Genomic DNA, 15,144 nt, shown 5'->3' with positions numbered 1-15,144 from the left:
AAGTCATTCAGCTGTACAAATGCACTGCAAAGTGGATCAATCTCACCAAATCTGGCATAGCAGCCATGGTGGGTTTTTAATTTTTTTTTTTTTTTTTTTCAAGTTAACAGCAAAAATAAGTTCTCCTCAAAGCTTTACATTGGCTTACGTTTTGTCCACTGATTCTCAGAAATACGTTCTATTTTACTTTGCACTTTCAGAAATTCAGAAAGAAAAGAGGCTTATAATTAAAAGTGGGATAAAATCCCGAATTTATAGAAGTTATTTCTTAATTAGCATTTTTTCTGTAATTTGTTTGAAACAATCTGAAGTGAGATCTGCAAACATTTGTTTTACGGAAAACCACTTGCAATTACAGACGCTTCAGATTAAAAATAGATATTCAAATTTCTAACTTGCACTTTGAGTGTGGGGAGAAGGAAAACTAATATTATTCTCTCCTATATGTGAACTTCTCCTTGGTTAAAACAAGTCTTGAAACAGGGGTATAAATCCAAGACCAAAGGCACTAAGATGAGGTACCACATTAGGATGAAACAGTCGTGTTCTCCTGTCTCAATCCCAGCCAATTCAAAGTAGCAATCTATACATCTTCCTATGAATAACTACTTCAAGAGTATCCCCAGACTCACAGCCCAAGAAAACTGGAAACCTAAAGTAAGAATTAGCTCTATGAGGTTTCTTTCTGCACCATTCAGAGAACCAAAAAATCCCAGATCCTTTTCACAACCCCGTGTAATAATTAAAAACTATTCCACTTAGAGATGCGATGGGAATTAGAAAAATCTTATTTCCAAATTATTGCTTCAATCATATATATATTCTGACATAAAATTCCATTCAGACAAGTTTAACTGTCACAGCAATTTCATACCAACAATTATGAAGTTCAGCAGAAGGACAAAACCATGTCCTGCTCAGGACTGTTGTGGCCCAACAGCTCTTCCTCCTTTCTCTACACAAAAAGCCACATCTTGTCAGCCAACTTTTGGTTTATAGATAATTATTAAGAATTTGAGTTAAGAGTGGAAAATGCTGTACTGAAGAGCCAGATCAATTTAAAAACAGAGGGTCAGTTTCCTTATTTAAAAAAAGAAAAAAAAAAAGAAAAAAGGCACAAGAAACATTCAATGCTATAAACTAAATTCCTCTTTTGATTGTCTACATAAAACACAGGAGGAAGGCAGTACTTTGTAAGTTCCAGACAATATTTTCAACATTAGAAAAATACTCCAAGACACACACAAAAAAAATTGGTAAATGTGCTAGCAGAGAAGTTCTCCCGTCCACGTCCCTCCCTCCAAATCTTCTAGTCTATGGAGAATGTGCTTACAATTTTTCAGAATTTTCTTCCCATCGATGCTGTTAGAACTGCACCAAGTCACATGCAAACCAAACGGGCTGAAGGGCCGGTACCTTGTGCCAAATTACTCAAGTTCGACCTGGCCAAACCCAAGACAGAAGCAAAGCCAATCCTGGCCGTTTCAAAAGAAGCCAGCATTGCCCCTGCTTCTCTCCTCCCCAAGACTAGCCTTGGCCAACTGCTCAGACTGTGGTCTCTCTGCCCGCTTTGAGGTTCGGTGCCGAGAACTGGCGCCTCATCCGCGGGGGTGTCACAAACTGGTTGTAGTGGTTGGGCCGCTCAGTCTGTCTGGGGTGGCTGTTGGCTGCATTGCCTTCCGCGCCGCCTCCAGCGCCGGGGCTGCAGTAAGGCTGGCGGTGCTGGTGGATGTGCCGCTTCTGCTGGAAAGTCTGCAGGTCTGGGTTCTGCTGCCCGCTGCACAGGGATTCGGATGAGCCCGAGGTCTGACGCCGCAGGGTTTTTTGAGAGCCGTTGTTGAGAGAATTGCTTCTCCAGCGCAACTGAGGCGATGGCTGCTGCTGATTGCTAGGCTGTGACTGCGCGTTCAGCTGCTGCCTGTTAATCTGGATATTATCTTGATTCCTCTGGGGGCCATAAAGATTCCACAGCTGCTGAGGGTCTTTAGAAGCACCTCTACTTTCTTTTTCTTTGTTTTCATCTTTGCTCTTATCGTCATCTTTTGGAATTCTAACCTCAATAACTTCATCCTCTGTGATAATTATATGAGTACCTGGACTCCACGAGTTCCTATGTTTGGGGTTGCTTTTGAAAGGAAACCGGGGCTTGCGGTTTTCAGGCGGGATAAACCGGTGAGGCATATTTTGTCGACGAAGCTGTTTCGCTATTTCCTGCTGCTGCAGATTTTTAAATCGAATCTGTTCTTGCCTCATCCAACGTAATCGCCCACGTCTGAAAGCTGGGTCACCTGCCATTAGCTGAGAAACACGCTCCTCTTTAGCAAGTTCATCATTGTCACTTCTTCTTATGTCATCTGTGGGCTTCTTGTCCACATCCGCTACACCAGCAGAGTTTGGAGACTTAGCGTTAGCCACAGCTGCCTGAGCTTTCTCTGCAGACCCTATCAGAGGTAATACCTTCTCCATTTTTAGCATCTTATTTCTAAGAACTTTTATCTCTTCATCCTTCATGTTATTCTGCTTCTTCACTTCTTGCAAAATATCTTCCAGCTTGTCTATATGCACCTTAAGGTCATCCACATCAGTTATTCCTTTACCGTTGGCCATAACATCTTCAATTTTCTCATCTCCAACTCCTACCGTATCCCAGACATCACGGGCAACAGCTCGCCATGATTCACGCTCATTTGGATCTTTTTTCCCATACATGGCACAAAGCTCCTTCATTTTAACAATGGCCAAAGCCTCAATCTCCTGTCTAGTGTGCCTGAAGTCATTGAGCGCTACCTCATAGCATATCTCTTTCACAGCCTGGATCTTTAAGTCTGAGATGGTAACCCATTTGGAGTCTTTGCTAAGGCGTCGGCGTTGGGGGATCTGGTACATTTTAATAGGCTCTCGTTTCTTCCCACTGCTGGGGAGGCCACACTTTTTTACAATGGTTTGGAGCTTGCTGGGGGGCAGCTTCTCTCTCAGGGAAGTGATCAGTCTCCAACTCTCCTCACACGATCTCTTGTCCGAATCATCCCCACTATCAGAGTCTGCATCCTTTGGAAAAACAAAAATCAAGAAGTGGCCCCAAAATAACCAAAATTAAAATTGTAAGAAAATGGAAAAGCTAAACAAGAAGTAGCAGGCAAAGAAAACTAAATAAAAAAATCAAAATAGAACAAGTGATAAGGCAGTCCCTGAAGACTGAGTGTTAGGACAAACACATCTTCGAGAGTCATGGACTATCAAAATTGGATCTCTTCACTAAATTAACATTATTCTTAGAAATCTTATCATCTCAAAATATCAGGTAATCTAAACTCTTCCCTCCCGGTCCCTTCCAAAAATCTTTATATATGCAACAAGAAAAAAAAAAAACAACAAGTTCCTGAATAAAAATAAAAACCAAGTGAAAACTGCACTTCATACATGCTACAAGGACATGCAAATCCCCGCCACACACATTTGCCTTGGTTACTGCTGTTGCTTCTTTCAGCAAATCCTCCCCAGGTAGGTGAATGTAACAGCCATCACAGAAGATGTCATGAGCAGCCAGAGTAAGTCGGGTTAACACTGGTTAGTAACGTTGCACATAGTTGCAGGGATGCTCAAGTTTAGAATCCGCTTCACTACAACAGCAGCCAGAGAAGGGTTAGACAATAAGAAAAAAAATGAAACAGAAGCAGTTGAAAGGTTCAGTGTTAAAAGGATTGTAAGTGCCACTAGGACAGGTGAAGACAGTGGTTCATACTTCAAGACTTGCTACAAGCTAAAAGGATATCCAGAACCAGAGTTTCAGAGGTGTTTGTTTTCCATTTGCCACCTTGTTTAGTTTTAGAAACACAAACAGGTCTTGACTGTCCGAAGAATGAGTTTCAGAAGAATGTAGCAGTAGTAACTTTTTTGGTTTTTAATTTCAATTGTTTTAATACAAATTCTCAATTTTATATCCTTGACTTGTCCTCTTCTCAAGCCCTAGAGCCTGGAGCTTCCACATACTTGCTAAGAGTTATATTGGTTTTGCTTCTTCATTACAAGTTTTCCATCTGTTGCTAAATGATTTGGAATGAGCAGTGCTTCAGGTTTCCATATGCTAGGAATGTTTGTTCAGGTATACTGCACCAAAGTTAAGCATATCCCCCATTATTGCTTACTGTCACCAGGAATTAAAGTCAGACTACTTTTTTTTTCCAAAGAAATCACTAATTTAAGATACCTCTTCAACAAGTAAGAAAAGTCCTATGTATTAATGTTATCCACTAGATCCCACATTGACTTCAATTAAACAAAGCAGTCAGTCTCCAATGAATCTCTAGTGTCCCTGTTTTTCACACCGAGTTATAATACACGAGAATTCAGGAACAGTAACTGCCAGTTAGACTAAAACCGAAGGAAACCCAGGTCATCAACTACAAACCACAGGTTCCTGGTAGAAGGCCACACAGAACAGGGAATACAGTATAATTTGTCTCAGGAACAATGAAAGGAAGTAAGAAATATTGTTCTGCCCTATGGTCAACAAGCTCTACAGCCTAGGATTCATTTTTCTGAGCCACTTGTGACCTTACGTATGTTCAATATTTAAGAACAACTTCTACCACTTTCGGTCGCAACATCAGACTAGAAACAGAGCAAATTCCCCATGATTTTACAGCTGACAAAATCTGTAGCCTAAGGAAAAAGCATCTAACAAACTGCATACTGCAGCAGAAATGAAAGGTGTCCTGGAGGAAAACACTGTACAAACTGCAGGCTCAAGAAGAGGTCCAGAAAGGCAAACACAAACTACTCAAACATTAAGGCATGAGATCCACAGGGTTATTCTCATAGTTACAAAATTTCCATACTATTATTGATGGGTAAATTGATGTGTTGCATATAAAAAGATGATTAAGAGACACTATGTGGACTTTGTCTTACATGCACTCAGAGATTAACCAACCTAATTAACGTAAGTACATACCCGTACTCTAAAAGTAAGTGGTCTCTGCAAAGGCATAATGACCAAGAAAGCCAGGATTTTAGTTCTACTAAACATCTTTTCACATTCAACTTGACAAGTGGTGAATGATTATTTCTATTTCCATGTAATGCCAGCAAGGCATATATGTTTGTCGGAAATAGTAGCCCTTGCCCTCCAAAAATTATCTTTTTTATGCAGTGCATCTAACTATAAATTAATGCCCTAGTTTGTTGGCATCTCAGGACAAAACCAAAACAGTTTGGTACACTGAATTAGCCAGCATCTTATATCCAAGATTCTAATCTCATTTAGAACAAGAATATAAATATTCAAAAATAAATCTTGTATAGTAGTAAGATAAAGGACCTGAGAGTAGTTGGATATTATGGTAATGTAACCGTTAAGTACAGCAACAGAACAATTGGAAGGCACCCCCAGATTTCCCAATCATTACAATTCCCAATCATTGCTGTTGTAAGCCATCAATCCTGTCCATTCCTGACTCTGCAGAGTCTCTCTGTACAGTGACACAGAAATGCATCAAGAAGTCTAGCTGTCATCTGGAGCATTCTCATTAAGCAGTGTGAAAAGCAGTATCCTGATCAATAGGCCACTGGTCTCATTTATTATGATCCTTACAGCTAGGAAACCTGCCCTTCAGGAATGCACTGGTAATGCATGAGGGATCGTCTTTCACCTTTGCCCGTTAAGTGATCAGAAAAATTACAAGAAGCTTAAAGAAAACAGTAACTACAGTATGGCATTAGACAGAAAACTAATAATCTTCCCCTAATCATGAGTATACAGGGCAACAAATCTCCCTTCACAAAGCTTGTATCAACGCAGCCTCATTTGCAGCAGATCCCCACACAGCCAATTCATCCAGCAGCTTTACGCATGCCAGCCATCACAATTTAAGGGATGAAACTGCATGACTTTTATCTCCTCTGATACTGTCAACACTTTTTTTTTTTTTTGAAGCAATGCTTTCAGCTACACGAATTTTAATTATAAAGTTGAAGAAACATTAGTGTCACATCAGCCTCTTTTCTGAACTAAGTTTGCTTTGGCTCAAAGTCTACAGCAACTCCTCTCCATTCAAGAGACTAGTCCCTTGTCATGGAATTGTTAGAAATGGAGAAAGCTTCAAGTGCACTGTACAATATAAATAATAAGTGATGTAGCTTCTACATTTGGAAGCCAGTACCCTGCTCCACTTTGCTTCTGAAAGAAGCATTAAGTGGTTTAAATCCCAACATGCAATTTAACTTGCAATTTAAGTTTTCAGGAGCCTCAAACTCACAATAGAAACAATTCAACTGTGATTTTGGAATTTCTATGGTAATTAAGGCACAATTACATTTGAATTCTAACTAAAAGACACACTAGAATAGTTAAAGCAAAATCAGGAGACTTGGATTTCTTAAGGAAATCTAAACTTCATTTCTGGTCTTAGTCACATTTTTAAACGCTTGGAAATTGCACGCATTTCTATTTGTAATAAACTTCAGAAAGTACTTTTCTTGAAAGTCTGAGGTCTTCCTATATCAGAAAGCTTATCAGATTTCTTGTTAAAGAAATAGGTGAAATTGTGGAATTCCCATTCTTCTGAAGGAGTTAAAATTCCCTTTGCACACTTGTTCCCTAGTCACAACCCCACCATCAGCAGGTGTAGCATTAAGAACCTTACCATGCAGGGGAAGGGAAAAGGGTTAAAACATGCACAATGCAGCAACATTTTCAGACATTATTCAAAAAAATAAACCTAGCATATAATTGGTCTAGGAACCTCTTTGGCAGCACAAAATTAGTACCTTCTGGTGATCCAAAACAAAAATCAAGGCAAACACCCCAAGAAGTTGATTAGACTACTGAACAGGAACTTCAAAAAACATAAGAGCATAGAGATGCCCTTCTTTAAGCCTACAATTCAAGAAACCTGCCCCCACAAAAGGCTGCTTAAAACCTCTTCACTGTCAACTACAACCCTAAATTAACATGAATAAGCTCACTCACACTGATCATAATCCATTGTAGACAATTATTTGACAGCAAAGGGATAACTGCATTGTGCAGACAACCCAAGCAGGTTTCCTAAACTTTCAGATAAGCAAGGATAGGAATCACTGTTTGCCAAAGGTATAGTTAATCTGAAGTAAGGACACATACCAGCCTTTGCTGCTCCAACAAGAGATCTGCTTCCTCCTTCTCCTTCTTATACAAAATCTCCATTTCTTGTAATCTAAAGATAAAATGACAGAAGTAGGCAGAGGTCATTATTTTCACGTTGGTGTTACTATATACAACTATAGTTACTATATACAACTAAACTACACTTAATTAGTTTAAAACAACAAGAGTAAAAATAGTTCAGTTTAAAAGGAATTCCTTTTTGCTATACAGCTACTGTCCTCTTTGCCCCTTTAAAATCTAAAGTAAATAAATAATAAATCACAACTGACTGGGATTAAGAATCCCCTTCAATCAATTAAGAGGATTTAATTTGTTACACAGGAGAGGTCTAATAGACTGCTACAGAAATGAATCTAAAGAAATGTTGCAGAGCAGTCCTTCACTGCAACCTGGTCTAGAGTTCAGGGCAGGTGGTTAAATGGGATCTATTTATTTATTTACTTATTTTAAAAGGAGACAGAGAGTTGAAACACTCGAGTAAGGTTGAGGAATTTTTCTGAACTTTCACTAGGGGTAGCAGTGACAACACATGGCAGAACAAGCACTGGAATACGCTGACAGATGAAGAGTACTGTAACGCCAATGTTTATTTTTGGAAGCCTCACTTAGAAGTCTTGCATACGTACATCAGACATCAGTTTTAGGTTTGCCATGAAACCACTCCCATAGCCAACAGCTGTATCTTTGTTGCTGCAAATAGAAATTCTTAGTTCCTTTAATACCTTTTCTCCATCTCTTGCTTCATGTCAATGCCCTGCTTCTCCAGAAGCTCCCTCTGAGCAAACGTCCAGTCAACAGGCTCAGAGGGAGTCTCAGCTGATGGAGTTTTCTCTCTTTCTGCTCGTGCTTGCTCTGGGTGGTTGAATCGGAAGACGTGGTTTTTACCCATGATGATACGATTTCCTAAAAATAGCAACAGAAATTAATGCTTTCAGGATTCCAAAGCAATTAAAAAAACATCACTGAATCATTCATTCCATCTATCTTCTTGTGTGGTAGCAACAGAGAAGACTGCTCAGTAAGGACTTTGGTAGACATTTGAGTTACTAGGTGACAAGGAAAACAAGAATATTTTGTTTGTTAAAAACAAGCCACTGGTAATATAAAGCATTGCTCACAGAGGACAGCTTCACCCTCTGAGGTCCAATCAAATGTTCTGCAGGGTTTATCAAAAATTAAAGGACAGACTTGGTCACTGAGGAACACAGCTGGAACAAACAGAATGTTCATTGAAACCCATTCCTCTCTTTCAGTGACACCACCAAAACATGGGCAATAGTCACTTAAATAGAAACACCTCAGCTTAGAAAAGTCTAACTTCAAAATAGGAATGCATACTTTTCTTAAAAATGTGCTTTATGTGTATATTAATTTGAGTCCTCATCAGTAAGATTTATGGAAGGATTTCATAGCTTCTTTTAACCAATGTGGGAAAGAGCTGAAGAAACGTAATATTATTTTTCAGCTACATCCTAGGGACATAAGATACTCACAAAGATGGAGACAACAGTAAAGTTTCTCTGCTCTCCCATACAACATATTAATGCAGCAAAAATAAAAATAGAACCTCATTCTAGCAAGTAGACCTCCAGAGTAATCAGAATTCCTCTTGTCAATATATTGACAAAATGCAAGCTTTTAATGATTTCAAAAGCCGTATCTGAATTTTTCTGGTAAGTCAATTGTCCAGATGCAGAAGGAAAGAAGAAAAAATATCTTTTTTTAGTTTAATTAAAGTAATTACTAAATGATACAGTCGCAATTTTCAGTGTGAACCACATGCAGGCACAGAACAACTTCAGGACTGTGCTGAAGTCAATACGTCTTGTTACATGCAAATACTTGGTTATAACTTTGTGAAAAACAAATTGAGATGTTTGTTTTTAACCGCTGGTTAAAGATGGGTTAAAGATCATAATTTAGGGAAGTCACTTCCTTCCCCTAATTCTTTCCCCATATGTCTTTCTAAAGGAATGTAGAGGATTGAGTATGAAATCTAATGAGAGCAAAGAGAAGCTGCTGTACTCCTGCAGAGGGTCATATCTTAGCTTTGCCAAGAAGCTGGGAATTTTCCATCAGCAGCTGGCAGTCTGTCTGCTCTGTCTCACTGAGACTGCCAAGGGCAATAGGTTTGGGCAAGAATGTACTGGAATAACATCAGGGTAAGCAGAAGGACAAGCAGGATGCTGCGTGGCACTGAATATTTAAATATGCTTACAGTTAGTGCAGCAAAGAATGAAGGAAAAGGAATTGCTGACGAGAAAAATGCTAACTTCTGCTTAAAAGCTGCACTCCAAGGAAGTTTGCACTACTGCGCTTTAATAGCACTCAACATTCTCTACGAATGATGTAAATGTCACATATGTACAATCCTTAGATGTGGAGTCCAGAAAAGAAAAATCCAACCTATTCTAACATTTCTTACCTGAACGCAGTTGCACAGGCTGCACAACCCGCTTGCCATTAACATAAGTTTCTGATCGTTCGCAAGGCTCCAAAGTAACAATAACTACAAAGAGAGCAGCAACAAATGAGACTTCAGAGAGCACTGTACAGAAACTGCAAAGCATGCAAACCCTAGAGACCTCTCATTTTCTGACTCTTCCTATTAACACCAAAATGCAAGTGAATCACTCCTCAATGCTACAATGCTTAATAAAAATAGAACTCCAGCAATAACTCAATAATGCAGAGGATAGTTATTGCTAGTAATTTTCTGTTTGAATTTTCATGGTGACAGGTAACCAAAACCAGTTACCTATCAAAAGGCTGCAATTTGAACATTACCCCAATTTTACTTTGTTCCACCAAGACTCAAGAAAACAGTCAAAGCTGAGAGAATATTTAAATTAAGTATTCTATGACCAATTAACAAGTAAAAAATGATGTAAAAACTCAGCAGCACTTGGCTAAGAAAAGTAGCTTTCACCTTCACCATTGTTGTTCCTCTCACTTCGAAAGATACAGTGCTCTTCTTTGATATGAGCCCCACTCAATACGATGTCTTGCCTTCGCTCAGCATCAGCTTGGCCAACCCTGAGTCAAACGGAAAACATTTCAAGAGCAAGTCAGACAGTTTCTACAATTCTGTAGTATTGTAGTAAAATATAGCCCAGAAATATCCATAGAAGTCCACAATGTCAAACCCCAGAAGCATGAAGATATATGTCCATTCTGAAGTCAAATGTTTGAGAACTTCTAGATAAGAGCTATTACAAAAATGGACAAGTTCATTTGTTACAAAGATAAGAAGGTGTTGCATTCAATAAGACAGCAGAAGAGGCATGGATAATAGTTTATTTCTATGAATTGAATGCTCAGCCATATGCTGGTTGCTTCTGTCAAATACTGTGGCTTTCAATTCTCCACCATCAAAATCTCAAAGGCATTTCCAGTGCACTTCACTCCTTTTGTTTGACTATATATTAAAAGGGATATTCTACTTTCTTTTACTGCCCAGTGCAATAATAAATATCTAATAAAGCACAGTGACTGCAGATATTACTTATAAAGCACAAAGTAAACTTTAGGGAAAATCCATTTCTGTGCTTTTCTCACCTACAGCAAATGCCATGCTTCACTTATACCTAGAAACTAAATAACTCAAGGAGCAATTATTATTTAATGTCAAGGAGTCTCCAGCATAAGAACACAAGCAAGCAAACCAGACTTCAGAGCATATTAATACCAACCCTCACCTGGTAATACCATCTTTGATGTAGTAGAGCAGACATTCAGACATGAGTGGATCTTCATTAAGGTTTACAAGATGAGGAGTCTGAAATAGAAAAAGTAAAGGTAATTAAGAATTGAAGAGCTACTTCTAGGTTTCTTCCCACAGCTGTGGAGAGTGTATCATAGTCCAGCAGTTTTGCTATGCACATCCAGGTTACTCCATTATCCGTCTCTTCAAAAATAACCTCCTGTAATACTGAAAAGCCTCACAAGGTTAACAGCAGAAGCACAGCTCTGATTAGTTGATATTTCAGACAAAAGAGAAAGAGGGAATAGTTATGGCTTCAGTTAAAAACATAACAATTCCTTGGAAAGTAAACTTGGATACAGAATATCCAACAGCAGAAATGGGTGCTCAAGAAAAATTTTGCAACTGATGCAGAATCAACTATGGCTTTTCTCAGGCAATTTAGGCCAGGTATTCATACAGCAAAGTTCACTGAAGTCAAAAGAAAATCTAGAACTACCAACTGATACAAACAGCTAAAGAGCTCTTAATCTAAAGTTTTACTAGATTTAAATATACTACAGTTACTACAAACCAACCTTCTTTGGTGAAAAAACCCCATTGGAATCAGCAAACAAGTCACATGGCCTTGGTGTGAAAATCTAGCCAGTGAGATAGCAGTAAGCATAAGCACAAAAGAAAGGCAAAAGTGGTTAAACAAAGAAAGAAAAATGATAAAAGAAAAATAAGTGTTAATAAGCCTCCTTTCATTCTATTACTCTCAATTAGAATAAATTAAGTAAAAAAAAAGATAAATTTGCCTAAGATTCCTTGGAAATGCTGTTTCCATCAATTTATTCTAGCTACAAAAAAGACTACTTGATAGAAATGTTAATAGCACACAGTCTTCCATTGAGCCACAGACATCTAGACTTATTCAACCAACAAAGAATTTCATTGTGAACAGTTAGCAACTTCTGAGCTTCCATAAACTAACCAGAGATTATTTTTATCCCCTAAAAAAATAAAGAGGGAACCTAGAACTGTAGCCAAACATATGCCATACCATCGTCTCTGTTCACAGCACTGAAATACATTCAGAGTTGCATGAGCGTCTTCAATCAAGAGAAAACTTCAGAAAGCAACACTGTCAGTAGACAACTTGACACTTTGCTATATGTTCTACACGCACATTTTGGCATCTCACTTGATACACTAGGTTCAAATTCTGAATTGGTCCATCACGCTCCATAAAGAGCTTTATGACAAATAAAACTCATCAGCTTGAAATTGATGCTGTCTAAACTTGCTGCTTGCTTATTCTGTGATCAATTATTCACAGAATCAGAATGACTTGGGTTGAAAGGGACCTCAAAGATCATCTGACTGCAACCCCATCCAAACACCATTATGTCTTCAGTATTCTCCTGGATAGCATTGCTGAAGCATGAACTGAAGGATTTTCTCAGCTCCAATCTTTCATGAGAGCATAATTAAATTTCCACAATTAATATCGAATAGTTTCCTGTCATCAAAGACAAAATGCATAAACACAGCTATGGTGACCAAATGTGATACCTTTTAATTTGTAAAGTGGGCAAAATTGACCTCCTTGACGCTTCAATTTACTGCTCAGCTGCTAAAAACAGTGCTGCTGTTGTATTTGTGCAGGTACCTTGAAGTGTTGAATCTTTGTAAACAAATTCAAAATTTTCATCACCTACATGTGCACAACAGCAGCCATAATTATCAGGAGGATAACTAATAAATCTGAACTGCATGGACAGCAAGGAAAAGAAGCTAACAGGACTAGGTCAGAAGCTTTACTACTTCTAATAAATCCTCTAGGGGTAAAATAAATAGTAACTACTACCAAAGCAACTACTCATCTCAGGTGGTGCTTATGAACAAACCTGATCAGCTGAAAATGCATCAAAAGAGTCATCAAAAAGAGTTGATGGTCTCTGAGGGAAAATCTAAAAGGAGATTAGGATCCATAACATCAGAGAAGGAAACATGTAGAACACTCAATGAATTAACACCACTACAGACCTTACACACTTCTGGAGACCAAAACCAGAGCTCTACCTCCTCCAAATACAACACTTGAACCTATCAAACATTTTAACCAATTATTCTGTCCTCTGCCTGTAGATAGGTCCCCTTTACCCTTAGATTCAATTTATTACACACTTGAGTATGAACTGTTCACACTCACATACTACCCTGTGTTACTAACTCATGAGATATTTGAGATACAAGAAAGAATATTATTTTCCTTTCATTTAGTAATTCTTTACTAAGCAGACCGTTTTATATTTGTAGCATTAATTTATTAATTTATTATTATTAATTTAGACTTTTCTAAAGGAAAGTACATACTTCAACCATTTTGGGATATCAGAAATCTGTGAAGTTTTCATACTGCTCTCCCATTTCATTAGCACATCAGGCTAGTGCACAGCACACTATGCTATGGCACACAGTAAGTTTTACACAGCTGCCTAGAAGCACGTCTCATCAGTTTCATAAGAAGCAGCATCCAACCTCACTGCTATAGGTAAAATTATTCTTAGATGCTTAGTGTTTTGATGTATTCTAACACTCAAGCTATTTTCAAAAATATAACGTAAAAGGAGCTTACTACCTACAGTTTCCAGTACCTTACATGGATACAAGCCCTTCTGTGAATAGCAGTTTCCTCATCATCCTCATCCTGCAAGATGACCAACCAGCCATTGACAGACATGATTTGAAAATTATCAGTTTTCCCTACCTTTTTAGGAGAAAAGACTCCCAGTGTTCCTCCATCTTCCCGAATGGCAACTCCCATTTCTGCCAACAATGCCTCCCTGGAAAAGCAAAGCAAATTATTTACCACATTTTAGGCTTCAGAAGATAATCTGTGATCAATAGAAGCTCTCAGTTTCATTATGAAATACACTGTGCTTTCAACCAGCCTACCCACCGACCTTGCTAGGGCTGCTGCCACCTTATCAGCATAGGGCAAGTTTCCAAACTTGAGCTCCAGAGTTTATAGGAGGAATAAGAACAACAAGAGAGATCTGACAACATTTCAGTGCAGTGGAGTATCAAAAAGTGAGTATCATTTAGAACATTAATCTTCCTTAAGGTGGCAATGAATGTAAAGGCTGTTCTGAATTTAGACATATAATTAAAAATGAGCAACCATGATTTGTTAATTTACTAAGATTTATCTGGCTCTTCCTGGTCCAATATAAAAAGCATTCTTTCCTGAAGACCTAAAAGGGATTGTGTGGGGACAGACAAACTCTTCATGTCATACACTATTCTTGATCTTGACAAAGCACAACAGTAACTCCAACAGAGAAGAGTAAGAACCTGGCAAACTGTTATTTTTTCCTAAGTACTCCCACGGTCTTTAAATCTCTTAAGAAAACTCCCAAAATGAAAGTGAAATTTCTTTTACACAGCCCTCAATTGCTTTTGTTTGGGATTTGGGGACAATTGATTGGTTAAGGTTTTTCTGGTGGGTTGTACTTCTTTTGTTGTTGTTTTTATTTGGGAGAGGTTTGTTTGTTTGTTTTGGGGAGAGGAGGACCAGGGTGAAGGAAGTGGGGGGTGGTGAACTCAACTCTGAGCATCATCAACATAATGCAGTCAAGACTTCCACAGCTCATGGATCAATTATGAGAATTCCAAAGTACTGAATAAATAGCACTTAGTTTTGTTCCAACCACATTCTGACAATGTTTAAGCATGTCTTATTGCTTTAGATGCAAATCAAACCACAGCTGGAAAGCTGAAGTTGTTCCACAACGTAAGGAATTCTGGTACTAAAAGTTTCATCTTTGCTGTTTAAATTCACTGCCAATGTTTTTGTAATGTGAGAAAAAGGAGGAAGAAAGAGACCAGGACCATATGCTGCTTCACAACAGAAGCTGATGTAGCAGCTTAGGACATTATCCAAACACTTTAACTTTAGAAAACATGAGAAAGAATATGGCATTCTCTCAGCACTGCCCCTGTCGTTACACATAATACGAAGACCAGCAGAATTATCACTAAGCCCCATTCTGCTGTTCCATTGCTTTTCAACAGAGCAACATTATCCATTTTCTAAAAACAATTCACATCTACAGCATTTCTAATTCCTGACCTTTCCATCCTAATGGCCTCTGTTTTCCTCAGCTTCTCTTCCCACGTTTCATTCAGCTCTGCAATGATCTTCTCAGATTCCTGTGTAAAAATCCCAAAAGCTGTTTTACAGTGTTCTCAATGTTCTCTACATAAAATACAACATAATTAACATTGATGCTCGATGCTAGATCTC

At 38.4% G+C, this 15,144-nt stretch overlaps 1 protein-coding gene across 7 annotated transcripts in view; it reads right to left on the bottom strand.

The window, feature by feature from the left end:
• KIF1B (kinesin family member 1B) overlaps positions 1–15,144 on the bottom strand; it is an 83,317-nt gene that overhangs the window by 36,239 nt on the left and 31,934 nt on the right. For all 7 annotated transcript variants that reach the window (XM_085242338.1, XM_085242344.1, XM_085242342.1 and 4 more), the window contains 7 exons: positions 14,971–15,050; positions 13,606–13,681; positions 10,846–10,925; positions 10,077–10,183; positions 9,573–9,656; positions 7,870–8,050; positions 7,124–7,196 (listed from right to left, as the gene is read on the bottom strand). In XM_085242338.1, the coding sequence (XP_085098464.1) occupies positions 7,124–7,196; positions 7,870–8,050; positions 9,573–9,656; positions 10,077–10,183; positions 10,846–10,925; positions 13,606–13,681; positions 14,971–15,050 (681 nt within the window). The remainder of the gene's footprint in view (positions 1–7,123; positions 7,197–7,869; positions 8,051–9,572; positions 9,657–10,076; positions 10,184–10,845; positions 10,926–13,605; positions 13,682–14,970; positions 15,051–15,144) is intronic.

This window comes from Meleagris gallopavo, chromosome 23, assembly GCF_905368555.1.
Source record: "Meleagris gallopavo chromosome 23, MGAL_WU_HG_1.1, whole genome shotgun sequence".
NCBI classification, from domain to species: domain Eukaryota; kingdom Metazoa; phylum Chordata; class Aves; order Galliformes; family Phasianidae; genus Meleagris; species Meleagris gallopavo.
The sequence above is the reverse complement of the archived record's forward strand: the minus strand, read 5'-3'. Positions and strand labels throughout refer to the sequence as shown.